The 27,314-nt window shown below is 45.0% G+C and overlaps 1 protein-coding gene across 1 annotated transcript; it reads right to left on the bottom strand.

Moving 5' to 3' along the window:
• PRPH2 (peripherin 2) lies at nucleotides 1-23,607 on the bottom strand. The gene is made up of 3 exons (XM_085857116.1): nucleotides 22,999-23,607; nucleotides 12,234-12,480; nucleotides 1-10,750 (listed from the first exon to the last, which is right to left on the bottom strand). The coding sequence occupies exons 1-3, from the start codon at nucleotides 23,580-23,582 to the stop codon at nucleotides 10,499-10,501; spliced, it is 1,083 nt and encodes a 360-aa protein (XP_085713242.1). The 5' UTR covers nucleotides 23,583-23,607; the 3' UTR covers nucleotides 1-10,498.
• Nucleotides 23,608-27,314: the final 3,707 nt, after the last annotated feature.

Genomic DNA, 27,314 nt, shown 5'->3' on the forward strand with positions numbered 1-27,314 from the left:
TTTACTCTTGTGTAGTACGAGGGTGGTTAAAATTTGACTTGGACTTTTGTTGATAAAAAGGTGGAGTAATGTATGAGATATATTATAAAGTAAATTTGTCAACGTAGTACCTATTGATTTCAAAAAACTCTAATCATGTTTCCTGCTTTAATGTTGAAAATCAAGTTGGCACTGAGAGTGGAATATCATATATTTATTAAATTTCAACATCGAAAACATCAAACCTGTTGAAATTTAATACATCAGCTGCACAGTATGGCGATGATTACCTGTCAAGGACATGTGTATCTGACTTGGACAAATCATTTCTAGACTGACAGAATGAACCACATGCCCCAAGAGGGGCCACATTGATCAACACGATCTCATTTTGACCGATCGAAGAGTTTGTCTGTCATGCCAGCTCGGGAGTGAACATTGGTGTTTGTGGTGTTGGGTTTATCATTCATCAGAAGCCTTTTATTATTTCATAATTTCTCAAGTTGGTGCAGGTAAAAAACAAAACAAAAAAACCCAATAGAAGTCCAAGTCAATTTTGAGTAATCTCCATAGTTGTTGAAGTTTGTAACTCACCGAAACAAATAGGATTAAGTGAAGCCTTTTTTTTTCGGCAGAAAGGACCATGGTTGCCCTTCGTAGTCGAAGAAGACCGTTCGCATGAAATGTGCGAACCACCTGTTTAATTAGTTTATAATGCAGAAGCTGCTGCCCAGACAGAAACCACACTCTGAGATAGTAAGCTGTGCAAGCTGGTGTTGAGGAACCTCCAAGAAGACCGGACCACTTGCTACTGCTACCCATAGTTCGGGCAGGAATTTGTAATTTGTTCAGGGTGCCGGCGATAACTCACCGACTCTTCGTGAATGACACCGGAGGATCTTCAACATCCACCAACTTGTGCCGGTAGATGGGACCCTCAATTTAACGTCCATCGAAAAGGATGGCACGCACATTGTATCACCTGACATGTGAAACACCAGGATGAGAATTTATAGCTGCCTCAGGATTCAAACCCATAGTCCATGGGCCAAGACCAGAAATTTCACTTATTAGTATCATCTCGGGTGGCAACGTCTAACTATGGGTTTTTTTGGTAATTGGTCTATGTCTATGAGATATATTTTGGTATGATTACCATTGTTGAGAGGTATCTTAATCATGGTAATTAGCTGTGTAATGTATCCACCTCAAGGAGACATTTTGTTCTCAGAATGTTTCCATATTATCTCGGCAACCTTTGTGTACAGTGCCTGGTCAAAGGCACATATGATCTTGGACGGCTCTAAACATTGTGTTATGGCAGCTGAGTAATTCAGCACTTGGTTGGCAGTCGACATTTGTGTTGCAGGAGCATTGATGGTGGGTAGATAACCAACTTGTCATGATCAATGACTGATGTCACCTTGAGTCATGATGTTGAAGAAGTCCAGCTGCTGATTGATTGGCCTTCTTCCTCTGATATGCAGGCCATAACCCAGATGAGGTTCTTCCATCTCACAGGCAGGACAATGACAGAGTCAACATCTATGCCTTCAGTTTGAGGTGGCCCCTCTCTTTGCCTAACATTGGATGTGGGCAGCATCAGTGGTGAAGTACTGATGCTTCTCTTCTTTGTCTTGTCAACAGGGGGTAATGTTTCAGCTGGCTGCAGGTCAACTGCCTTGGCTTGGATAGCAATTCCAATTACTGTGGAATGTCCCCTCACTGCTGCTGGTCTCCCAAGTCAGTCAATGTTGTCTCAGGCTAGGTTAGTGAAAACTCCAGAATGGGTGTTTGCTGGAAGGTCAACATCATCTTTTGACACTGAAAGCTTCTGCAGACACAGGGCTGTGTCAGAGTCTTCCACCTGAGAGTAGGATACACTGTGAAAAAGGTGGTTGAGAGTCTGCATAATATCTAACGTCCCCAGTTAGAGACTTGACTGCAAATGGCGAATGATGTGTTTGGGTGTCTGTATTGCCATGAGTGATAGCATGTATCGAGTCGGGACCAAATGAGCTTACAAGCCATTGAACTTTTTGGGATGCATGGCCGTTGTCCTTGGTACCTGTCAAAAAATATCGTACAAAGACGGGGACACTCTGGGCTGATGGGTTCACTCTACTCTGCTTCCACTACCAGTGGTGGCCAGGCCTTGGGCAAATCCTGCTTTCCTTCGGTCTGTTCTTTCCTGAAGGGTTGCCTTTGCGATAATATATTCTGCAGTGAGAAATGTCAGTCTATAGCTCTGCTTTCAGCATCTGGTAGGCCTTGGCAAGTTCAGTTATTGACAAGTTGTCAAGATAGCGAAGAAGTTTCTCTTTCTCATTGGTGAAGATGTCCAGGGTTTTCACTAAACTCACTTTCTCGCCATCGGTGGAGGTGCTTCTTGAAGGAGTCCTTCACCTATTCAATGACGAGAGATTTCATCGATGTAGCCACTTTAATTGTGAGTTCAGCCATCGCTATCACCTGGTGGTTGGTAAAAAGCCCATTCCTGATAAACAGGAACACCTCATTGAATGAGTGACTTCGAGCCATCCCATACTGAGGTTCATCATTGTGGTCTTCATCAGGTGTCGCACTGCTGGCAACCTTTTTCCTCTCTTTCTCGGATCTCTTGCCAACCTATGATCATGCCCTTCTGTTGCTACGAAGTCTCTGCTGACAATAGTAAACAATCTACTATCCATTTTCTTAAAAGGTGCATTTCTGATGCTGCCATCTTCTTGCAGCTCTTGGCACTGTACAAGGAATTTTCTTGTTTTCTGTCCATGAAGAAACTTGTTGGCTTTCTGACAAAAGGTGCATTCTGCCTCATAAACTTTCAATGATGTTGGCACTGCCAATGGAATGAAGAAAGTTAAAAAAAATCTGAGTTTGACCTCGACAAGTTAAACTAATTATTCTAAGCTCGTTAATCGAATTCGAATTCCCATTGACTTTCATTGGGAATGCACCAAGCTTGCACACTGTAATGACGTCATAATCCACACACAAACAAATGCACCATCCACATATCAAGAGAACAATGATGACTACATGGCCTGAGCTGGTCTTTAGTTCTTTTTATTTTTGGTTATTCTGACGAGTTGTGTGGTGTATTTCAGAATGGTGTGCTCGACAATGCTACCCTTCCGTGTGCGCACATCTCTAACCTAGTTTGTCTTAACGAGGTTCGAATGAAATTCCGATTGAAACTTGTATCCGTACATCCTGATGTCGGATGATGAGCATTATCCTGCCATCAATGGTGTATACAGTATTGTATGTCCAAAATAAAATTTTAATTTACAGCCATTTTATGCACCCTGGTAATAGGAGAATAAAGTGGTTAAATGTATAAAATGAAGAAAAATGATCAGACAGTACAGGATCCTTGGAAATTAAGTTTTAAAAAAAACAAAACAACATTTTAAACGATTGAAACTTGCACCTGCTTAAAGGCTAATCACTCATTTGCATATACAGTACTGTGCAAAACTTTGGGTTATTCCAATAATTTTCATAACTTTAGGGCAAATTAATCAAACTTGCAGAGTACCCACCCTATGGGTGATCTTGTTCCAAACATGCAACACGTTCTTCTGACGCAAAGCTTTATTTGGTTGGTGTATATGTAACTGACAGCTCTGTGTGCACAAAAAACAAACAAACCCAGGTTACCTGCATGAAGAAAATCATGGTGACTGCTCATTTTTCAAAACACTCACTACACTGGAAAACGTGGGGACAGGAATACTGCACTGTAAATTGTGGAGACTTGTAATACCGTCCGCCACCTGGAGGCGGCACTACATGATACACATTTACATAGAGAATTTGCGTCCCTCCCCCTCTCCTCAAGACCACTATCAAAGATAAAAACACCCCTATACATTAATTTGTGTCACGCTGATCCAATGTAGCAAGTCTGGATAAAATCAACCCATAACTGTAGAAGTAGCACGACAAACAAACACACAAACAAACACCCAAACACCGGTCTCTGAATTATAGTAAAGATTATCAATGATAACAGTCATATGTGTTGATTATTGTAAATGAACAGCCTTTATAAATGCGTGTGAAACAAACTGATCAAATAAGTAACAAGAACAGTGTTATTTTATAGTACCGTGTCAGTCAATACTTTGTGTCTGCTCTTTGCCTTATTGAGTGCCATCACTCTTACCAATGCTTCCTGTATATGACTGAAGCACTCTTACAGGAATATTGTGCCAAATATCCTGTACTACATTCCACAGTTCTCTCATGTTACTTGAGTTCCTCTTATTCTCTGTTTCCAGGTAATCCCATATGGCCACAATGGGAATCATGTCCAGACTCTGCGGTGGCCATTCTAACACTTGGAGCACACCAGCCATAACATTGTTCTCCAAATAGTTTTACAATATTGGAAGTGTGTTTTGGATTATTATCTTGTTACAAAATGAATCGTCTGCCAATTAAATGATTTCCACTCAGAACTGCATGGTGCTGCAGTATCTGCTTGTACTTCTCTTTTGTGAGCATTCCAATTATTTTAACAAGTTTTCCTCCACCAAAATCTGAGATACAACCTCAGAGAGCCTCCCCAGTGTTTTTAAAGTAGGTTGTAAACATTTTGTGCCATAATGTTCTCCATGTCAACGGAGTATTAACTGGCGTCTCTCAGATCCCAAAAATTCAAATTTTGATTCCATTGTTCAATCTTCAAATGTTGGTGTTGCCTTACAATTTTCAGTCTTTTCACCTTATTCTGTGGTCTCATCAGTGGTTTCTTTGCTGAAACTCTGCCATGGCGACCTGCTGCAATCAGCCCACTGCACACGGTGCTGGACGAGATGTTAATGTTCAGGTCTGCTCTCATTTCATTTGTCAGCTGCTGACTTGATTTTCTTCTATCACGTAAACTGAGCAACTTCAAGTGCTTGTCTTGCCTTGTGGAGGTTGTTCTGGGTCTTCCTGGCCTTTTCTTGTCTTGTACCGAGCCAGTTTCTTCCAGACGTTGCAAAGTGCACCTCACACCATTGTAGATCTTCAGCTTTTCTGCTATTTTCTTCATAGTGTGTCATTCTTCTTACAGAGTTTAGATCTTCACACGCTGTTCTGTTGAAAGTTGCTTCCTTGGTGCCATTCTGAACCCACTCATAGACTTTAAAGCAAGGAACAAGCTGATGAAAACTAATTTCACATATTCACTAATTTGCGACTTTTATTGTAGTTTCTTGTAATTCACATGAATGTAACTGGTGTTGATTGCTTCAATTATTTATTACTGCCAGATATACCAACCAAGGATGGGTGAGGGGATGCTATAGGATGGAAGGGCAAAACAACAATGATCCCATGATGGTTAGAATTGAAGTGCCGCCCACTGGAATGTCGGAATGTTATGACTAAGAATGGCGTGGCAAACGCTTTGAGTGGAGTGCACTTTCAATTTGGCCAAACAATAATTGGAGGATTTGGAAATCCAATTTCTATACTTTCAAGGTCCCATAACACCCAAAAATACTGAAATTGCATATATATATGTCCTATAGGAGTTTTTCATCGTGATTTCAGATCTGACAATGTTTTTTTCACAATACTCATTCTGTAAAATGTAAAATTAAAAAAACAAACCTCTTCGGGAATGCCCCTAAAAATTCTACTGAAAGGGGCGTAACCCACATGACGTCAACTGCAGGATGACAAAGGCTGCACATAAATTACTCGGGCTGGTGGTCTACGTGATTGTATTGGCTTCCTGTGTGTTTCCACATTCGATTGATCGACTCAAACTCTGTTCATTTCTGCTTTAAAAAAAATCAAACATTTGGTTTTGAATAATGGATGACATGGACTTTGATTTGTCTGGTACTGAAAGTGAGTGTGAGAGAAATGAAGGATTTTGGTCTGAATCACATGGAGAATTGTCGGATAACATAGTCGCGGGAGGTGAAGTTCAGGCAGCTTGAAATGAAATACAGCCTTAGCAGTTCGAGCCCGAAGCAAGACAAGCAGAGGAAAATGGCGATGAAATTCCCGGCGTTCATGATGATCGGGAGGACATCGAAGGAAGACTTGGCAATAACAACTGGTTAGACTAAATCCTATTCGTAATTCAATAATATAAATTCGACTTGCATACTGCTCGATATCAGAAATATTTTAGCGACGTGACCAGCGCAGCGCAGCACAGCGGACATGTTTCTCCGCGGCGAATGAATCACAAGCAAGGCCAGCCCATGTCATCGGCCGTATCTCTCCGCGCATAAAACGAAGCAATCTTGCTGTCCGGATACGATGAAAACTTGTGTGCAGAACACACCTTGTGACACAATTGTCTAGAGTAGTCCAATAAATCTGACGTTCTGTTACATTTTTATTTATTTTATTCCTGCTGTCGTCATGTAGCGCCAGTAGAAAACAATGAAGAAAAGAGAATAATAAAATAAAGCTACAGCACGTCAGATTTATCAGACTGGTCGGACGGACGACGGATTTATCGGACTCGTCTAGACTCTAGAGTTGACAAGTAACTTGTATTAGCATGCACACAATGTATAAGTCAATGCGTAAGAGTCCCGAGTCTTTGAGGCCATGCAATAGGACAGATAAATTTGTCTTTCATAGTGGTGCCAACATATTTTTCCCTGTTCATTTATTACAACATTTTGGCTAAATGTTAATGAATAGCAAGCCAATGGAAGCAGTACCTACACTTTAGAATAAACCCATGTATGTCGAGTGCAGCCATACCTGGCTTGCATGTATGTGGAATCGTATCTATCCCAGCAGGCTGGTTTCAACGAACAATTCAATAAGTTGCAAAATGTGGGTGCAGGTTTTTCACATTGTTTGATTTTAAAATTATCTCCTTGTGCCTTGAAATGATGCAATATTATATTAATCTTTAGTATTTTACTTCTATGTCCCTGTAAGTTTCTTTTTTAATGGAAAGGTTCAAAGTCACATTTTATATTTTGTGGACATGGTACAGCCCTTTATTGTGCATACATGTATTGGATTTGTCCACGACTACGACAAGGTAGGAAAGGGATAAATAATTGCCTAGTGATTGTTGTGCATACACGGCTCAAAAGCAGAATTTCTTTTCTGCGAAACAATCATAGGAATTAAGACGATCAGTGAGATAGCAAACACACGTGCACAATGCATTTGTACGTACTTTATACGGCGCGCGACATTGAGTCAATCCACTCTGTGCGAGTCGCGTTCTGGAGATGACGTCATCGCTGCGGTTCGCTGAAGTCAACTTTTTTAAGGGGCGGGGCATAGCAAGTTGTGAAAAGCACCAGAAATGTTCGAAATATTGGTCTAATTATCCCATTTTGGATTTAAAAAAAGAAACATGGGTGATTTGTTCTCTCGGAAGGTCAAGTTAATATATAAATAACCAGAAAGTTTTGAGTGTCATGGGACCTTTAAGCACAATTGTAATACATTACTGATTATGTCTTAAAAAGTTTGGTAACGATGTGCGAAACGGTGAAAGAGGGGATTCGGAAAGTGGAGAGACAAAAGAACAAGCAACATCCTTTTATATAAAATGGTGGTATTTTGTAGCACAGTGTGAGTAGTTAGCAAACCGAGCAATGCTCCATCTGCTGATCCATGGAACCTAAAACAAAATCCTCACCTATTTGTATTAGCTCCTGAAGGTATACATTTGAGTTAGCGAGAGTTAACTATTTGTAGAAGCTCTTCTACAAGCCAAGCCTGAGGGAATTGTACGAATCAGTCCCAGGTGGGACAGATGGTTGTTTTCCAATGGAGGGCAGTCAGAGTGCATTCGGCGATAAAGTTGATTTTCAGTTTAATTGGATGGAAAATTATCAGGGGCAGAGTATCCATTTGATGGGTGAACTTGTTCGAAACATACAACACGTTCTTCTGACATTCCTTTATTTGGGTGGTGTATGGGCAGCAGACAACTCCCTCGATCACTCCCAAAATAAAAATAACCCCGATTAATACATGAAGCAAAATCATGTGTACTGCTTATGTGCATATGTAATATTGTTACGAATTTGTAAGCCCCTTGTGCACACAGACAGACAGCAGTCCCTAAGCTTAGTTATTTCGATAAGTATGTGTTTATAGTTAGAATCCCTCCTCCTGTCTCATGGGAATTTCGTGTGCGCACTACGAGTTATTTTTAGTTAGGTTTTTATACATCAACTACAACAACAACTTCGCTCCTGCCACCATCGGCCTTCCTCACGCGCGTTAGTGTCGAGCACAGACGTGGGCGGGGCTTCCATCGCCTCAGATCGGAGCCCCGCTCCAAAAAAGGGCATGGAATGTTTCCTCTGCCCAATGAGTCAAGGGCGAGCATCGCACGCACGCCCCAGCCAATGAGAAGCCAAAAAAACGCGGAGGAATAGGTCGAGCGGTGAGCAGTCATTGTGGCGATTGGCTTGGTCTGCGGTCCATTGGAGGGCAAGTCTGGTGACCGAGCAGCCAGGTCGTGGGCCCGTGGACTCTGAGTATTGGGTTCGAGTCCCACCGTGGTGGTTTGCGTTGAGCGCTCGAGCTGGGATCCCCGTTCCCGTCCACGGACTCCGAGCTCCACAAGTGCAGGTCGGTGAAACCGCACGAGGCGGGAAGGTACCCGGCTAGGCCTTGGTCCCCAGCTCGCCTTTCTCTCCTGGGCTGAGGACCGAAAATAGACCCACGGGGTCCAGTGTGTGTGTGTGTGTGTGTGTGTGTGTGTGTGTGTGTGTGTATGTGTGTGTGTGTGTATGTGTGTGTGTGTGTATGTGTGTGTGTGTGTGTGTGTATGTGTGTGTGTGTGTGTGTGTGTGTGTCGCCATCCTGGAAGTAGAATTGTTAGGTTTTTTCCTTGTACATTGCAAATTGCCTGCATATTCGGATAACTCTGCTCTGTGTCTCCCTCCCCGATTATTCTTTACAAATAACCCCCCGTGTTAAATGTTCCAGCTCGTTTTCTGTGCTTTCTCCCATTGGCCTAGCATGGTGCGTATTGAGAATTAGTGAGGGTCGTCCTGCCGTAAATTGTTCATTTGGTCCGGCGCAGCTTTGGTAACTTCCGCTCGGTTACGCCGGATCCGAGTCGGTGATGGCGACTCGGTTCGGACAAAGTCGGTCGAGAGTGTGGTTTTCCCCGGTAGTTGGACAACGTGGGTACTTTGGTATATTGAAATTAGGCAATTAATCCTACCCCACGCCGTCAAAATATTGGCGACCACGGTCTGCGAAGGGACCCGTGACCTTTCGGACTTATCCGAGAGTCACCACCTAAATTCCGGGTGTTCGGTGGGAGACGGCTCTACTGCTCCACCTAATGGTCGGTTATCACCACCGAACCCCAGCCCACAATATATCATGGTTATATAGTTTGGATAATTAGCCTCGCCAAAGGAGAGTGTATTGCATTTGAGTCCGTTTGTCTGTGCCTGTGTTTGTTTTTGTCTGTCTGCTCAGAACTTTTGTTTTTCTCTGCAATCGCTTATTAGATTGTGCCCTAATTTTCACCATTGGTGCGATGATTCATGTAGAATGTTTTCATGATAATTATGACGTTATAGTGTTGTGGGCCAGGGTTCGGTGGCGATAAACGACCACTTTGTGGAGCAGTGGAGTCGTCTTCCACCGAACACCTGGAATTTAGGTCATAAACAGGCCTGCCAGGCCTCAGTTGAGACTACCAGTACAATTTGGTGAAGTTTCATGATAATCGGTTTGGAATTGTAACCTGTAGGTAATAAACAGACAGACAAACAAACAAGAAGAAGAGAGCACGACATGCAGAGAGCATGCAGAGCATGACACTTGCAAAATCCATAAAACAAATTTGACCTCAAAAATAATTGATAGTTGAATTCAATGACTAAATATGTAACTCCTCTTCAAATTTCAAGTCAATCGGATGAAAATTGAGTGTTTTAGAAATTGCACCTAAGTTGTTGACCTTGGGACTACATTGACCTTTTGGTCCATGTTGACCTCCAAATAATTGGCTTTTTGAATTCAGTGACCTGACATAAAAATCCTCTTCAAATTTTAAGTCAATCGGATGAAAATTGACAATTTTAGAAATTTGGCCTATGTGGACCTCAAAAACAATTAGTGGTTGAATTCAGTGACCTGAAATATAAATCCTCTTCAAATTTCAAGTCAATCAGATGAAAATTGAGGATTTTAGAAATCCCACCAAAGTTGTTGACCTTTTGACCTCAAAAACAATAGGCTTCTTCCTTATGACAAACTCTACCATGTGATGAAGTTTCATGAAGATCAGTTTAAAATTGTGACCTGTAGGTGACAGACAAACAGACACAGACAGAATAACAAAATCGACGAACCAATATACTTGAAAAATCTTTGATTTTGCAAGTAACAACCAGACAGAGAGGGGTGAAAACATAACCTTCACCTATGGTGGCGGAGGTAATTACCCAAACTTTTGCACAGTACTGTATGTTCATCATTTTTCAAATTGTCACCTCAATTCAGGTGGTCAGGTGCAAAGTTGTCGTTGCATGAATCCACCTCAAGTAGGTGTTCATCCCTCTGGAATGTTCTTCAGTTGGGGTTCGGCAGGAACTGGCTCTTCGTACTCGTACTCCTCTGTTTCGGACACGGTAGATATTTGGTTGGCCCTTCCGAACGACTTGATGATGTTGAAGTTGTTTTTGGCGGTCTCGAGTACACCACTCTCCAACAGCCAGGCCTCACCCTCGCCATCCAGGTCTCCATTCAGGACGACGTTGCTCATCGCAGTTTGTAGGAATCGAGCTCCAAGTAACACAGAGAGCTTGAGAAACAAAACGAGTACAGGTGATGTTCTTTTTCTCCCTTTTTTGACATTTTCGATGAGGGTACACAAAGGGTGTACTTTTTATGACGTATGCACTGGGTATTGTGGGAGGTGGTGGGGTGGCTGAATTTATATAATTAAAATTGAGAAAAGAAAAGTGAGGATGATAGGAGTCCTGTTAGAGAAAGGAAGGGGGCATGAATTGAGCATTTGGGGGGAAAGGTGTTTGCCATATTTGCATACTTAATAAATAGATGGTTCTTAAATATGACGAGGGTTTTTAAAATTACATGATACATGCACATGACAGTTCAAAAGTAGATAAAATAATCCAAGACAATCCAACTTGTATTTTTCAATACATACAAGTATCAACCGGTAAATGTAATTGAAGATCTGGGTGCAAGAAGTACTTTGTCACATTTTTGAAAAAAAATGAGCTGGCACCAGTACTATAATCACTAATGGCCAGAGCATCATTTGATACCAAAAAATTCCGAAAATAAGTACTCAAGTCCTGTATATTGGTGTATGGTCATTGTTGAATTCACTAAAATGTAGTGCAAGAAATACCCAAGTCCATAATGTTTGAGCAAGAAGTTCCAAGTCCATGACTGTCCAATCAAAATGCTAGTATGTGTCATGTGACAAGCTGTGAAAATGGTGATCATGGAGGCTGGACAGCATGGTGTGAATGAGGATAACCCTGATAACAGGCATGACGGGGGCAAAAAACGTAAAATAAAGCCTGTAGACTGGGCTTGAAAGAGAATGAAGGATGCCAAAGCATCAGGTATGAAGTTTCTATGCATTGTACTTTGCTGGCACTGAAAAAGGCACTACATTCGTCATCAGCTTTTGAGCCCTCATAAAACTGTGCATGTGGCAGTGCAGTGCAATGCTGTGCTGACCCAGATTCCCCATGTATTGGATGTATGTACACTGTACAGCCCCAGGAGACATAGTAAAATGACTGTGGCAATCAAAAATAAGTAATAAAGGGCTTTGTGTGTTAAAAATACCTAAGTCCAGGTATTTAGCCACAAAAAGTACTTAAGTCCAAAAACTTTTTTCTCGTTTTCTTCGTAATAAAGGATTATTTTTCCACAAAAAGGGTTTGTCTGCTTTGTATAGCCCCTGGAACCAGCAACAGGCTCCATAGTATGCCACCTTTAAAAAAAAAAGTATCTGCAGCATGTTTTGAAAACTTTGATCCTCAATATCTCAAAAGTGTTATTTTGTGATTTAAAGTACTTCTTACACTCAGGTCTTCATTAGTAATAATATATTAATATATCATGTGATATTACAATGTAATTTCCGGCTCAGTTGTCAGTCTACACAAGCTTTAGAAGCCTCGAGCAGTTTGACGAGCAAAGATCTAGTTTATGAAAATATTAACTTTGGTGTAACTGTTTATCAATCAACTCTGAGAGGCCTAATTAACACGAAAAAGTTAGGGGTGACCCTTTGTCCGTACCTCAAATAGCCAGATGAGACAGACAATGAGACCAGCCGAGTGCAAGACGGACAGGTAGTGGTGTAGCAGTGCGTCGGTGCAGCCCTGCTGCCACATGTTCAGCTTCTCCGTGAGGTAGTCGTAGTTGTAGTGAGCGGAGTTATTGGTGATTTGCTCCTGAATGCAAGGTCGTGGAAAATTTGGGTTGCAGCAGCTGAAAGGAACTGCATCAATCAGGTATTTGCCATCGATGTTGCTTCTTATGCGGCTGCAAAGAAAATTTATTTCTTGTCATTGGAGGAATACTCGAAGCGAGTACAGGAACTAGTGATCTGATCTGATGCAATCTGCTACTCGAGGCTCACGATAAGGAGACCTCCATAGTGATGAGAATATTTTTTCACAAATATGTAAATGTCTACCAAAAGACCCATTTGTGGTTAAAGAAACGTTAACTGTTTATTGGAGTTTGGAATTAAAGCCTCCGCCTCCAAACACAAAGTCCCCCCCACCAAACTCTTCAACCCCCCTCCCCCCAAAAGCCTCAACCTCCCCATTCCAAATCTGTCCCATCTTTACTCTTCCCCCCACCCCTCTCTCACTCTCCTTTTCCTCCTCCTGCCAATGGGAGCAAAAGGGACACGGGTCCCACCAATGGGAACAAAAGGGACACGGATCCCAACAATAGGGGCGAAAGGGACATGGGTCCCACCAGAGTCAGGTCAGGTATGGGAGCATGTGCCAGAACAGTGTGTCGCTGCGTCCACTTTCCGCCGGTACTCCAGGGGCCTCCGTCTGATCATCCCCCAGGCAGACGCCAGGCCCATCCCCATCTCCTTGAGATGCCGATCAACCTGCTGCAACCATGAGGCACGTGGTTGGCCCATTGGCCTCCCACTCACGAGAGAATCTGGTGAGCAGGATCAGCGTCAGGAAAACGAGCCACATGTCCATACAGCCGCAACTGACGCTCACAGACCATGCAGGTAACAAATCTCATCCGAGTCTCTCTCGGCAACTACTCGTTGGACACAAAATCTGACCAGCGATAGCCAAGGATTCTCCGAAGAGACCTGGTACCAAAGGAATTAAGTCTCCGTCTCAGATTCTTGGTCAGAGTCCAAGTCTCACATCCATAGAGCAAGACTGGAAGCACCAAGGACCTGAAGACTTGGACTTTCGTCCTCCCGCACAGGTACCGGCAGCGCCACACCCCATGATCCAGTGAATCCATGACTCCCCAGGCCCGACCCAGACGTCTATAGACCTCTGACTCACAGCCAGCAGAGACATGAATATCATGCCAAGGTAAGTGAATCTCTCCACAACCTCAACATCCTCACCACAAACAGGCGCAGACAGGACAGCAGCATCCAATATGTCCTTGAAAGCCTGGATCTTAGTTTTGACCCAGGAAACCCGTAATCCCAGCGGCTCAGACTCCTTATTCAGCACCTCGAGGGCCCCCAAAAGGATATCTAAAGTCTCTGCAAAGATGACTTCATAATCTGCGAAATCAAAGTCCGAGATCTTGACATTCCCAAACGATGCACCGCAGCTTGATCTTTCTGAAATCCTCCCGAAAATCCAGTCCATACAAGTGCTGAAAATTGTGGGGGCCAGTACACACCCCTGACGAACTCCAGTAACAACTGGAAATAAGTCAGAGATGGTATCACCACACTTCACAGCACTCTCAGTACCAGAGTAGAGTTCAGACATCAGATCGATCAGTTTTGGTGGCACCCCACGAAGACCAAGAATCCTCCAGAGGGCATCCCGATTCACTGAATCGAACGCTTTAGAGATCAACATAGGCTGCAAGCAGCCTCTGTCGAAACTCTCATATGCGTTCGGTGAGGACACGAAGAGCAAGGATACGGTCAATTGTTGACCTCTGGTGTAAAGCCTGACTGCTCTGGACGCTGGTGCTCAAGCAGATGGTCGCGAACCCTATCAAGAATTATCCGAGCAAAGACCTTGCCCGGCACTGAGGGCAGCGTCACCCCTCGGTAGTTGTTGCAGTCTTGGCGATCACCCTTCCCTTTCCAGAGAGGGACAACAAGGCCCCTCTTCTAATAAGTTGGGATGTTGCCTGTGTTCCAGGCAGAGCACAAAACTGCATGCAACGACACGAGTGCAGCATTTCCAACAGCCTTGAGAAGTTCAGCATGGATGCCACAGATCCCTTGAGCTTTACCCAGTTTCAACCGGTTCACCGCAGCCCGTGTTTCCACAAGCGAAGGTGGACCACAGTTGATTGGAGGGTCAGCAACAGGGATTGTAACACCCTTGACGTCCAACTCGACAGCTGGGGGATCAGCCTGGTACAACCGCTCAAAGTAACCGCCCAGCGGGCCTTCACTTCAGACTCCTCTGTCAAGAGCCTACCACTATCTGCTCTAACTGCAGTGCTCCGAGGGATGGGCTTGGATGAACGTAATGCGCGAATTCCCCTGTAAACGGGACGAGAATCACCTGTCCACAGGTGATGCTCTACCCCCTCGCAGATTCCTCGCACATAGGCCTCTTTGTCCACCCTTCGTGCACGTACAGTTTTACGCCTCAGCTCCCTGAACAGCTCAGCTCTGCCATTCAGCCTGGCCCTGCGACTCTGGTCAATGGTATCCAGTGTCCCTTGAGAGACAAAATTCTTCTTTGCCCTGCGGTGAGTTCCATGACATCCACCGGCAACATCAAGGACGGTGGTCTTGAAGGCACTCCACAACTCTTCTGGACCCTCCAAGGCACCCAGACACCCCAAATGTCCACTCAGCCTGTTCGCAAACTCCTCAGCTACTCTCTCATCCTTGAGCTTGCCAACATCCAGCCGAGGCTGGGATAGTACCATTCTCCAGGATTTAAGGTGCAACTTCAGAGTTGCTACAACAAGCCGGTGGTCAGTATTGAGGAACTGAGCACTCCGGTAGACCCTGCAGTTCTGGATCATCCTCCAGCGACCGTCAACGAGGACATGGTCAATCTCCTTTGCCACACCGCCAGCGTTGGAATACCAAGTCCAGCGATGAGCTTGTGGGTGCTGAAACCATGAACCAGCCACCCTAAGTCCATGACTTCTTGCAAAGTCAAGGAACTTATTGCTATTCTGGTTCATAGTTCCTGACCCCTGGCGACCAACACATGTCTCATAATCATCCCTATCAGTTCCAGTCGATGCATTGAAATCCCCCAAGACTAGAAGTGTATCTTGTCTGGGGCACTGATCAACCACAGACTCGAGCGTGGTGTAGAATGTGTCCTTCATGGTGAGGTCACTCGCCTCAGTCGGAGCATAGACAGAGACCAGGGAAATGACACCCAAGGAGTGACGAATCCTTAGTCTCATAATACGCTCGTTGACCGGTGTTACCTCAATTATCATTGGGATCAGCTTATTGGACACAGCTACAGCAACTCCTTGAGTATGATAACCATCAGAGCGACCAGACCAATAGTAGGTGGAACCACCCACCATTATGTCACCGCAATCCGGTCTCCGAACCTCAGAGAGTGCTGCAATACCGATGTCCAAACGCTTAAGCTCAGATGATAACAGAGACAGGTGATCATCCTCTCTTAGGGATAGGACATTCCAGGCACCCACCCGAAGGGACCGCCTCAGGTTAACCAAAGGAGACTGCCGTCTGGTGGACGACACCTCAGCACCACTCCGACACACTCTCCCGCAATCTGACCCAGGGATGTTACCCCGTGGTTTCCCGGCTTTCATCAAAGATTGGGGGTCCCGAAGGCTTTGCCCCAATCCCGTCATCCGGTGACCGGCCCTGTGAAGGGAAGCTGCACAGGAGGTCCTCCCACAGAGTGGGTTTTCAGATTATTTTTTTTTTTGCGTTTTTGGGTTTTACAGTGGCCGGAGTGCAAATCCTTCCCACCAACCTCCTAATAAAAAGTAACCCAACTGCAGGAGGATGTCCGCAGACACAGTTGGGCACTAGATATGGATGGCCGTTGGCTCACAAGGAGCTCCTCCGCCCTTTGACGTTGGGTCCCACCGATGGGAGCAAAAGGGACATGGGTCCCACCACTGGGAGTAAAAGGGACACAGGTCCCATTAATGGGAGCAAAAGGGACACGGGTCCCACCTATGGGAGCAAAAGGGACACGACTCCCACCGATGGGAGTAAAATGGACATGGGTCCCACCGATGGAAGCAAAAGAGACACAGGCTCCACTGATGGGAGCAAAAGGGACACGGGTCCCACCGATGGGAGCAAAAGGGACACGGGTCTCACCAATGGGAGCAAAAGGGATATGGGTCACACAAATAGGTGATGCTCAGATTTTGAAGTCCGTTTCAAGATTTGATTATCCGAGGACAGGTGGTGACTGATGGTAAGCTCCAAAAACCACACCTCTGCCGGGGTCGCCTGTCAAAGTAAATTGGAACTATTAAAGATCTTTGTGAATGAACATATCACATATTTGTGAACAGCGATGCTGTGAGCCCTGCATTGAACATCATGTTCCTGGTTCTTGAGATCTGTGGACAGTGATGTAACCACAAATATTGTACTAGTATGCTTGTAGTGAAGAACTATCTGGCACAAAATGGAGCAATCTTCAAAGTGGAAAACAGATTTTTGTCAATGAAGCAAGGACGTTGATATAGTACCATATCATTATCTTGGGGGGACAATGGCCTCTCGAGCATTACAGGAGAGAGAATACAATTCAGGAAGGAATTCTGCCAACTAATCAATGTAAGAATCTCAAATGAAGACTGCTTAATTAACAGAGATGAGTGTAGACCACATCAAAAGCTTGAGAGGTGTTTAGCAGAATGGCTTTGGATCTCTTATTTGAGCAACAGAGAGGGCTAATCACAAAATACTGCCAATGGAAATACCAGCTGTGGAGAGTAGAAGGCAGTATTTTCATGGAAGATGTGCAACACAGGCAGACAACTTAGCATGCAGCTGTCTTTCCTCGCCTTACTCTGAATACCGAAAGAGTTGATCTCGAGGTGTAGACCTTATTAATATGATTATTTTTCACCTTTCAAAACTACCATTATTAATCTGTTTTTAATTAAAGTGAATTGATAGATTGCTAAGTGTAATATTATATTCAGATAACTCAAACTATCTCAAGGTACCAAAACTTCCTGTTTAACCTGTACCCTTTGTAACACTCAGAGATGCAATACAAAGAAAGGAGAATGAGAATATGTTTTTCTATACATGGTAGCTATAAAGGGCTGAATGTTATCTGAGTTCGATTCCCATTCCGACTGTAAACTGGCACCATGGTGATTTGGATGGAGGGCATTGCATGAATTGGTATGCCATCCATTGGAGAGGACAATGAGCTGGATCTACTGTCTGCGAGCATTCACTGGTGCACGGGATAGAACGCAAAGAATAGACCATTTTGTGATGGCAACTTGGACGAATTCCAAATATCTGCCCGAGTGAGCATTGAGCACAGGCATTGCCACGCCTCGGTAATGATGCAACTGACGGGCCGGATTCGTAATTGAATCCCAGTGTGCATGGAATACCATGTACTGTTGATTCCTTCATTGTCTCCTAATCTTATTGTTATATATGTGTAATACATGTGCAAGGTTCCACCTGAGCCTTTCGTCATGTTTCATAATGTCCTCGTTACCTCCATCACTGGCTGTCTGTGTTCTTTCTTTCACCCCTATCTGACTGTCTGTCTGTTTGTCTTTCTGTGAGCAGGATATCTAAAAAAGGTGTGGACTGATTCAGATGAAACTTGTTGGACGACAGGGTGTGTGACGAGGACGAATCAATTTGATTCTGGTGAATATCCAGATCCAGGTCTGAATTTTAAAGTGAATTTTCACCATTGAGAGATAGGACCAAAAACGATATGCAGTGCAGCAAAGCACACTATTTCAAAAAAAATTGTGGACGGATTATGACAACACTTGGTGGATGAGTTGGACAGGTGACAGGAACAAGCCGATTAGATTTTGGTTCAGGTCTGGATCCAGATCTGGCTTATCAGTGGGATAAAATACGTAAACTGTTCAGCCAAGCATAGGTATGCGGTATGCTGAGTTACATTCTATTCCTGAATGTAATGTAGGTACCATATTCTACCAGAACATTAAATATTGCAAAAGCTTCTCCCTGAACCTTAGGTATCTTTAATTTAGCGATTGTCTGTGGTTTGATAGGCCTGAACCCCATATCACTGGTGGCATTGCAGTTTACTTCAAAAACTGAATTTCTTACTGTCTGTTTATTGCTCTCACCACCTCCCCACCCCCACCCATACTCCCCCAAGTCTTGGTGTGTCTGTGTGTTGTACCATCCTCCTACAGTGACGACTCCATCCCAACTCTCTCTCTCTCACTCATCCTCATAAGTGGTGATTTCAATTGTCACGTTGCAAATTGGCTGGGTGTTGGTACCTCTTTTCACCAGCCATGGCATCGAAGCAAAGAACTTCTGTGACTCTATGCACTTGACTCATTCTGTCAACGTTCCGACCCGAATTTCTGCCAATGGCAAAAACTCCTTTCTGGAATTGGCAATGACCAACCATCTTGCTCATGTCTCCTATTCTTCCACTACTCCAATTGGTTAATCTGAATATGTACTCATGCGACTCAGCATCTCTCTGCTTACTGTTAGAGAGCTGCCTCAGTGCCAGTGAGTCTGGCAGTTCATTCAAGCTAACTGGCAGGGACTGTATGCAGCCATCTCAGTTCAGGACTGGTCTTATATCAACGCCACCCCTGATATCAAATTCAGCCTGGGAATCCTTCCACGCAAGCTTGCTTTCCCTTATGTACAGATTTATACCATCTTGTCTGCAGTTATACCATATATCATACCCTTCCAGATTTATATCATACCCTTCCTCCCATCCATGGTACAATGAATCCTGTGGTGAGACAGTTTCCTTGAAACAACTTGCCATGTCTTGTCTTCCTGGAAAGCAAATCTGACCAAAGAAAATATCAGATCATTCCACAAAGCCTGCACCGAGGTATATGTCCACATTTAGCAGAGTCAGTAAACACCATGTGGCCAACCTCAAGGCTGAATGCTCAAACTTGTCTCCCTCCTCTAAAACTTGGTGGTGCCTTGTTAAGTCTGTCTCTGGTGTGCACTCTATCTTCATCCCTGCTCTCACTTTAAATGGCACCACAGCCGACTCCCATCAGGAGAAGGCCGAATGCCTCAATTCTGTGTTTGCTTCCAAAACTTGTGGCTCCAACTCATCGATCCCTAGCTGTACCCATCATACTCAGTTGCACCTGACTGCTCCTGGACTCTGTCTTTTGCACCTGAGAAGGTAGAGAGGTTTATGGCAATTGGAAACACTCAACTCTGATTCTGCAACTGGTTCAGATGGCATCAGCAAATGTCTCAAAAACCTGCTTTACTGGTCTTCCACATCCTTTTTCTGCCTTTTTCACCCTATCATTTGCCCTAAATCGTCTTTCATCTGCTTATTAGTCAACCCATATCACTCCATGACACAAACATGGTCCAAAAACGGATCCTCTTAATGGAACAGGCCCCACCAATAGGAACAATCATCAGAAAGGCCATGTTCAAATGACCAGCAAGGTCATGGAATCCATCATCGCAGTTGACATCAAATCCTTCTTTTTATACAATGGCCTGATCCCAGATCATCAATTTGGATTCAGACCAGGTCACTCTACCTTGTACGTGCTGCTTATAATCCCCCAACAATGGATGGAGGCCCTCAATATCAGAAATGAGTTCAGGGCTGTCTCTCTGGGCATATCTCGTGCTTTTGATACAGTCTGGCATCCTGCCTTACTCTCCAAACTTTCTGCCAATGGCATTCAAGGCCAACTCCACAATGGCTTCCTGACTTCCACGACTCTCTTAGTCAATGTGTGGCTCTCAATAGAATCCTTTCGTCTCCTCTCCTTGCCAAGGCTGGAGTGCCCCAAGGTAGTGTTTGGGCACACTCCTATTCTTAATCTTAATCAATGATCTCTCTGACTTTCTAAAAATCCTCTTTATATCTTTGCTGATGACTCCACCCTTTGCCTTAACATCCCTCATCCTTCAGATAGGCAAGCAGCACTCTCCCTTTCTGTGCCCTGTTCCCTCACCCCACCTCCCCAGGTTTTGGGAGGGTTCACAGGGCCAACTAGCAACCCACTTCTGGTGGATATGGAACTCCAAAAATCCAGGCTCACTGTTCACTACCACTCATTTGTACCTATCTTCTCTTACCTGTGGAACCAATGTTGTCTGTTCTCATACCTCCCAACAGTGTTTCAAGACAGCTGTTAACCCATCTCAGGTCATCCCCCATCCATACCCCTGATCATTTCTGCCCTCATTAACCCTCCCTCAGTCCATCTCTTTCTGTGTTTCCAGGTTTTCACGTTTCCCACCACTCCCTTGTCCTCCTTTTCCATTTCTATTTTTTGTTCCACTTCTGCTTCTTCCCCAGTTTTTCCGTCCACTTCTGTGATTGAGAATTTGTGCCAGTTTCCAGATTATTCACCACCTGTGTCCTTTCCCTCCCCTTGCTCCCATTCTTCCCCTTATCCTTTCTCCCTCCAGGTCTCCTACTCGACTGTCCTCTCCACCCTTTTGTTCATGTGTTCCCTCCTTATTTACATGTTTTTGTTTGTTATTACGTATTGGTCCATTCTGTGCTCTTGCTCTTCCTCGAGCCTTGACTCTGTCTGCAAAAAAGGTTCTCCCTTAAGGCCCGGTCACACCTTGACGTTTTAGCCAACGTATGCCGATTTTTGAATTTTTTTTTTCGAAAACGCTGGCACAAGTTGAATACGTTATGGGTAAGTTTTGATAACATTGAGAGCACGCTGAAAAACACTGCCATACGTCGTTGTACGCTGGCTTTAAACGTTGTACTTTTTGGTTGTCCTCAAATTTTTTCATGCTTGAAATTTCACGATGTATGCCGGCGTATGACTCACACGTTCCGCTACGCTGGCCACAAGTTGTATGCACGGTCTGCGATCGTTGACAGACGTCAACACATGCTACTTGTAAGTTAATCATAAGTTGAGACACGCCGAGGTGATGTTTAGCGTACCCGAAACTTATTTCTAACCTATGATTAACGTGTTGTTGGCACGTTACGCGATCGTTGCCACACATCGACAGACGTTACTTTTAAGTTACTCATAGGCTGAAAGACGTCGGTATAATGGATCGTCCTTGCGTCAGCGTCCACGGCCACGGCCAGGACACTTATTTGCAGCATTCTTCAAACTTTTCTTCGGCATGACGAGGATGTTCACACTTCGATGTCTAGCTTGGCTATGATTCCAATTGTCCATCGGCAGCGTCTATTTAAAATAGTCGAGTTTGAGCGTTTTAACACGTTCAGAAGAAACGCTTCAAATTTCCAAACCCCAGCGTCAAAAAACAAAGGCGAGTGACAGCAATTTAAATCGTTCATTGTAAACAATGAAAATAGCTGAGTGGTACCGTTGAAAAGTCGTTGAGTGTAAAAAAAATCCAATTGTTTAGCGCAAGCGTCTACTTTCAATAGTGGAGATGCAGCCATTTAAATCGTTGAGTTTATCATTTAAATCGTTAAATCGTTAAACGCAAGGACGATCCATCATAACCCACACCCTCCCCCTCACACTCACCTACTACTGCCAACATGAACAAACTACGAATAATACTAATACTAATACTAATACTAATACTGATACTGATACTGTTACTGCTGACATGGACATCGACTCAAAAAGGACTCGAAAACACTGTTGAGTTCCCCTTTTATGAGCAGCATTTTTATATACCAATTCCCAAAACCGCTGGGAACACGTCTTGATATGGCAGTTGTAAGCTAGAAACACGTTCATTTATTTTTTTTGTCAACCGGAAGACGTCATTGGAATCCGTCTACATACGTCGATGTGTGTTGGGACTACGTAAAGAATTGGTTCAAAGCACGTCAAACATAAGTTAGAAATAAGTTTCGCGTAAAAAAGACATTACCGCGACGTGTTTCGACTTATGAGTAGCTTATAAGTAGCGTTTGTGGACGTGTGTAAGCGTCCACATATCGTGTGTAAAACTTATCCCCATCGCATGCGGAACGTGTGTCATACGCCGAGTACGTCGTAAAATTTTGAACATGTTTAAAATTTCTTGACGTACTCTACTTACTACGACGTATGATAGCGTACTTTAGCGTTGTACTCACGTATACCAAACTTACTCATACCGTATTTGACGTGCCCCAACGTTTTAGACACATTTTTCTTAGGTCGGCATACGCTGGCAAGATCGCCAAGGTGTGACCACGATGTTGACACTTCCATTTCTACGGCAGTTATGATTCGAATCGTTGTGCGTCAGCCTTTTAATAGGCTACGTCACGACATCGTCGGCGATGCGTGCAACGCGCTATGCCTAAGTTAGACTATCGTTGGGCATCGGTTGTGTAGGTCGACAACAGGTTCAGCATTCGTTGGTATAAGTTATCTATAACACAACGAAACGTTCTGTGTTGTTACCAATGCGTTATACATAAGACCAAGTCGCTATGAATACGTCCGAATCGTTAAAAAAAAACTTCAAAAGTTCAACGTAAGCCAGCGTTTTACATACATTTTAATACGTTGCCATCGCTGGCTAAAACGTCAAGATGTGACCGGGCCTTGAGCCTTAGACATGTCTCCTAATGCCCTTGTTCTGCATGTATTACATGTAAAATGTTCTCCCTGAGCTTTAGAAAGTGTAGAAAAATATTGTATTTCACAACACACTGAAGTGCATTAATGTCGATCTGTAAAGGTTTGACTTACTCTTGGACCTCCTTGGAATTTGGATCAAGGTATCGTTGGCTAATCCACTGGATTTCAAACCAATCCCGAAAGCCATTGCTCCCACAGCAGTGGAAGTCGATCTGAAGCCAGTCTATCGTCTCTTTGAGAAAGCAGTGACCTGGCATGTCCGTGTCCTTGTATAACTTCAAGCTGCTTCGTAGACCCTTTTGAATAGCCTCTTCCAAGCTGTCCCGCATGGCGTAACACATGACCGCACCGACAAAGATGATAAACGTGAAGAAGAATGTGCCGATGATGTAAGGCAGCAAGTAGACCTTCCAGCGAACAAACTTATCCGCTTCTGCGCAATCGTAGCAGATCTTTCCACCCAGAATGTTGAGAGCGCATGCTAAAAAGCCCACGGAGATCAACAGGTTCGGAGCTGAATGACCCGCGGTCCGTGGGTCCATGAGGTCACCACGCTTCTTGAGTTCGATTTTCAAGATGATCCCGAGGCAGAAGATTGTGATCCCTCCGACAACGGAAACAGAGTTGAGGACCCAGAGGGCCTGAGACAGCTTATCTCGTCCCTGTTTGGTGAACCTCATGCGAAGCACCGCCATTTCACCCCCTTTCACACTCTTGGCCCTTTCGGTCGGTGTGAACCACTGTTGTAACGTTACACCAAGAAAAAGGAAATCTAATTTTGCAATTACTCGGAGAGAAACAACACATCAATCCTGGCTCATACAGTGGAGGATAATCTCATTTGAGGCCACAGAGGCTGTCTGTCCCATCTCCGGATTACAGAAAGCCGCTGTGTCACCATTACTTAGTCTAATCCATAGCATCTTGTCCTCTGCTCACGGCCAACCCGGTCATCTCACCCACACTCTCATCTGGAACCCAGGGACTGTGGTGGTCCAATTGCAATTTCCATCAAGTGCTGGTTCTTGTCCACATTCCTCAATTCCCTGCCTTTCCCAATCGGTTGAGAGGTGATGGTCGATTCGTGATACGATGAACTTTAATAGTGGGAGGAATGATACCTTGTACATCATGTTGTTTCAGAGGCTGAACCACATTGTAGTCTTACGAAACAAGCGCATGAACAAATGGAAAGAACCGACCATCTACATATCATGTACCATCCAGCCATCGGGACCATACTCTGTACAGAGCATTGGTGTTGCCTAAGCAGTCTCCTGGGCTATCGGGCACACTCTTGGATGGGTCACCACTCTTGCACAAGATGCTCGAATGGCTCAATCATCCCAGCAAGCTGATACTCATTTTGTCGATCCCGGAAGGATGACGAGCTGAGTCAAGCCCACCTGGTATTAATTCAATGGTCGAACAGGATTTGAACTCAGGACCCTCAGCTCCCAAGCCTACCACCCCTAACATTAAGCCAACACCAGGCATATATTATGTACTCACATTTATTATGAATCTCTCCGCATGTTTGCCACCACGCATGTTCCCTGCAACTGTCCCCTGCCAATGCCACCACCCTTCCTTTTCATTCTCTCATTTAAATTCCCCACAAATAATCTTCTACAATTGCGAACCGAAAAAGATAAATTGACAAATCTTGTTTAAGGAGGAAAGCCATTTTTGAGAAGAAAAAAAAAAATGTTACTGCAATCTTCTACTGTACAAGGACATGTTAAAGTGTAAATAAGTAAAAACTCAACTAAGAATTATAATTAGGAAACGACTGGGTTTTACATTAATAAAATTACCAACTTCAACAGCTGAACATAGGAGGCCATTTGGCCCACTGTGCGTATGCTACACCCACATCCCATGATCGGTGAACCGTTTATTGTCTGGGCTAAAAGAATAGGTCATAGTTTGGCGTACTCGCTTTTTCGTGTGGGTTCAAGTCCTGTCCCGACTATGAAATGTCACCCTGGTGCTTTGCAGGCAGGAGGTTACTTGAAGGATAACCAAGTCCTTCAAAAGAGGACATTAAGCCAGCTGTTCTGTCTGCGCATTTAATTGTGGCTGACTAAAATATATCTACAATTGTGTGCCCTTCCCTGATATAATTCCAAATTCCTTCCTCAATGTAACACCCCATCAATAACCAGTGGCTTTGTGGCTTCACCACAAAGCCACTGATAATAAAAACAAATATAGGACCGTGCATCCTGGAGCTCAACTGGTTCAGGAGCAACAGTCACTCAAACCCCATCAAACCACCCTAAGACCCTGATTATATAAACATATTGTCGCGGATTCGCGCCCGCCGGCGTGCGAACGGCCACGTAACTCGAATCGCGGCACGTCGCCCACCGGACGGACAATCCAGTCGTGACCCTCTCGGACTAACGCCGGGAACCAGTCACGGGTGGACCTTTCGGTCTCACCGCGATCGTGCCAATCGGCCCCCGCGTGGGATAGGGTTGCTCGCCAAATTCGACCTACCTAAGTACCCACACGGAGGGTAGACCGGGCGATCGCACCTCGCCGCAGGTCGACTTCGGACACGGGCCACTTAAGCGACCCGTTCCGTACTATCGGGATAACCGAGCGGTGTTATTCGTCAACCTCGACGGTTCGATTAATTATCGGGCGTCTTAACCCACGACCAACCCTTTACGTGAAGCAAGATGAGGATTCAATGAAAGAAATGACGAAGCGAAGCGGGAAAACAGTTCAATAATAAGCACATTTATTTTGCGGCACACGGGAAGCACACATATACAATTCCACCAAAAGCACATGGAAAAGAAGAAGACAAAAAGCAAATGCGACAATGCAGATCTAATACCGACTACGCGAGCACACGGCAACACTTATACAATTTTACTTCACAGACGGCGCCGACAACACACATTCCCAAAGCAAAAGAAAAGAGAACCACCCTCCAGGATGAGGGGGTAGGCGGGCCTGGGGCCGAGACCGTGTCGGGCCTACCCGTCTGATGATGAGACGCGGAGCGGCGGTGGTGCCTCAACTCCGCGGGCCTCGCGGACGGTGTCTGGTCGGGGGGTGGGAAGGGGGCCCCCCTTTGTCGCACTATCTCAGCGCGGGGGGAAACAGGAGGGGGTTGCTGATGCTCGGGGAAAGGAGGATTTCACAAAATCGTGGGTCCCGCGACGAGCGTCTCCACCACGACCTCGGTCGCGCCGCCGGCCTTTCTCTCCGCAGTTCCCCGAATCCGACGCGAGCACCCCCTCGTCCGCCTTCGCCGCCGCCGCCTCTCCACAGCTCCGTCCTCTTCACTCCGACTCCGCGAACTCCCAACTGCACTCCGAACTGCTTCTCAACTTCCAACTCTTCCTCCGCTTCCAACTCAACTCTTCCTCCTGCGAACTGAACTGCCTCGACTGACGAACGCGGCCCCTTATATCCCCCGTGGCCTCGCTCCTACATCTTTGACCCTCTGCCTCCGACCTTTCACCTCGCTCCCCATTGGCCCGAGGAAAAGTGGGCGTGAATGCTTTTTGATCCATGAATTTGCATATAGCGACCGCCCTCCAACGCCCTGGAGGCGGGGCCAAATCGCCCCTCGCTCACTGATTGGACAGAACAAAAGTGGGCGTGAGTCGTATTTGATCCGTTTTTCTTCAGAAAGTCCGCGATGCTTTTGAACACGCTCCTCGGTGCGCGCCCCGCACGAGTCCAGCATCGGTGCCCACGAGTGGCGCGAGATGACGGTGATGCGATGGTGGCGAGTTGTGACGGTAAAGGTCGTGGCGGTTGTGGTGAAGCGGCGTTGTGGTTGGTGGTTGTTGTTGTGATGGCTGTTGAGACGTGGTTGGTGGTGGTAATAATGGCGGTTGGTCCAAAATAAAGATAGTAAAAGAAAAACGGCTATCCTGAAGAGTCGCAGCCAGCATGAATGACATTTATTCCCTCTAGACAACGGGTTTGGGCCTAACTACACATATACTTACCGAGATATCTCACCTAAGGGACCTGAATGGTGGTTTGCGAATTTGGTCAACCACAACACTACCCCCTCCCCTTTTTACAGACTCGTCCCGAGTCGTCAAATTTTCGTGTGCCATCATGTGTAGTTTTCCCCTAGTACATTTTACCTACGGATCCCTGAGTGCGACATTCATGGTATTCGTGTCCCCAAAATAAATAACCTAAGGGCTGAGTAACTACCTAAACAAACTCACTCACACGGACGACTTAAATAAAATTGCCGGCGCGAGGACAGACATGCCGGGGGCGCACTCATATTTACAGTACATCTTAACCTTAACTTACAAATTTTACATTAAACCATGGCCCAGGATCAATGAGCTCTGCAAAAAGAAAGCAGTTAACAGGGAGCCAGGCTGCTCGCATGCAGTCTCTGGCTCAAAACAATGCAGGTGACAGGGAACGTGGCT

Source organism: Eptatretus burgeri, chromosome 15 (genome assembly GCF_056783735.1).
Source record: "Eptatretus burgeri isolate ZD-2024b chromosome 15, Ebu_testis_v1, whole genome shotgun sequence".
NCBI classification, from domain to species: domain Eukaryota; kingdom Metazoa; phylum Chordata; class Myxini; order Myxiniformes; family Myxinidae; genus Eptatretus; species Eptatretus burgeri.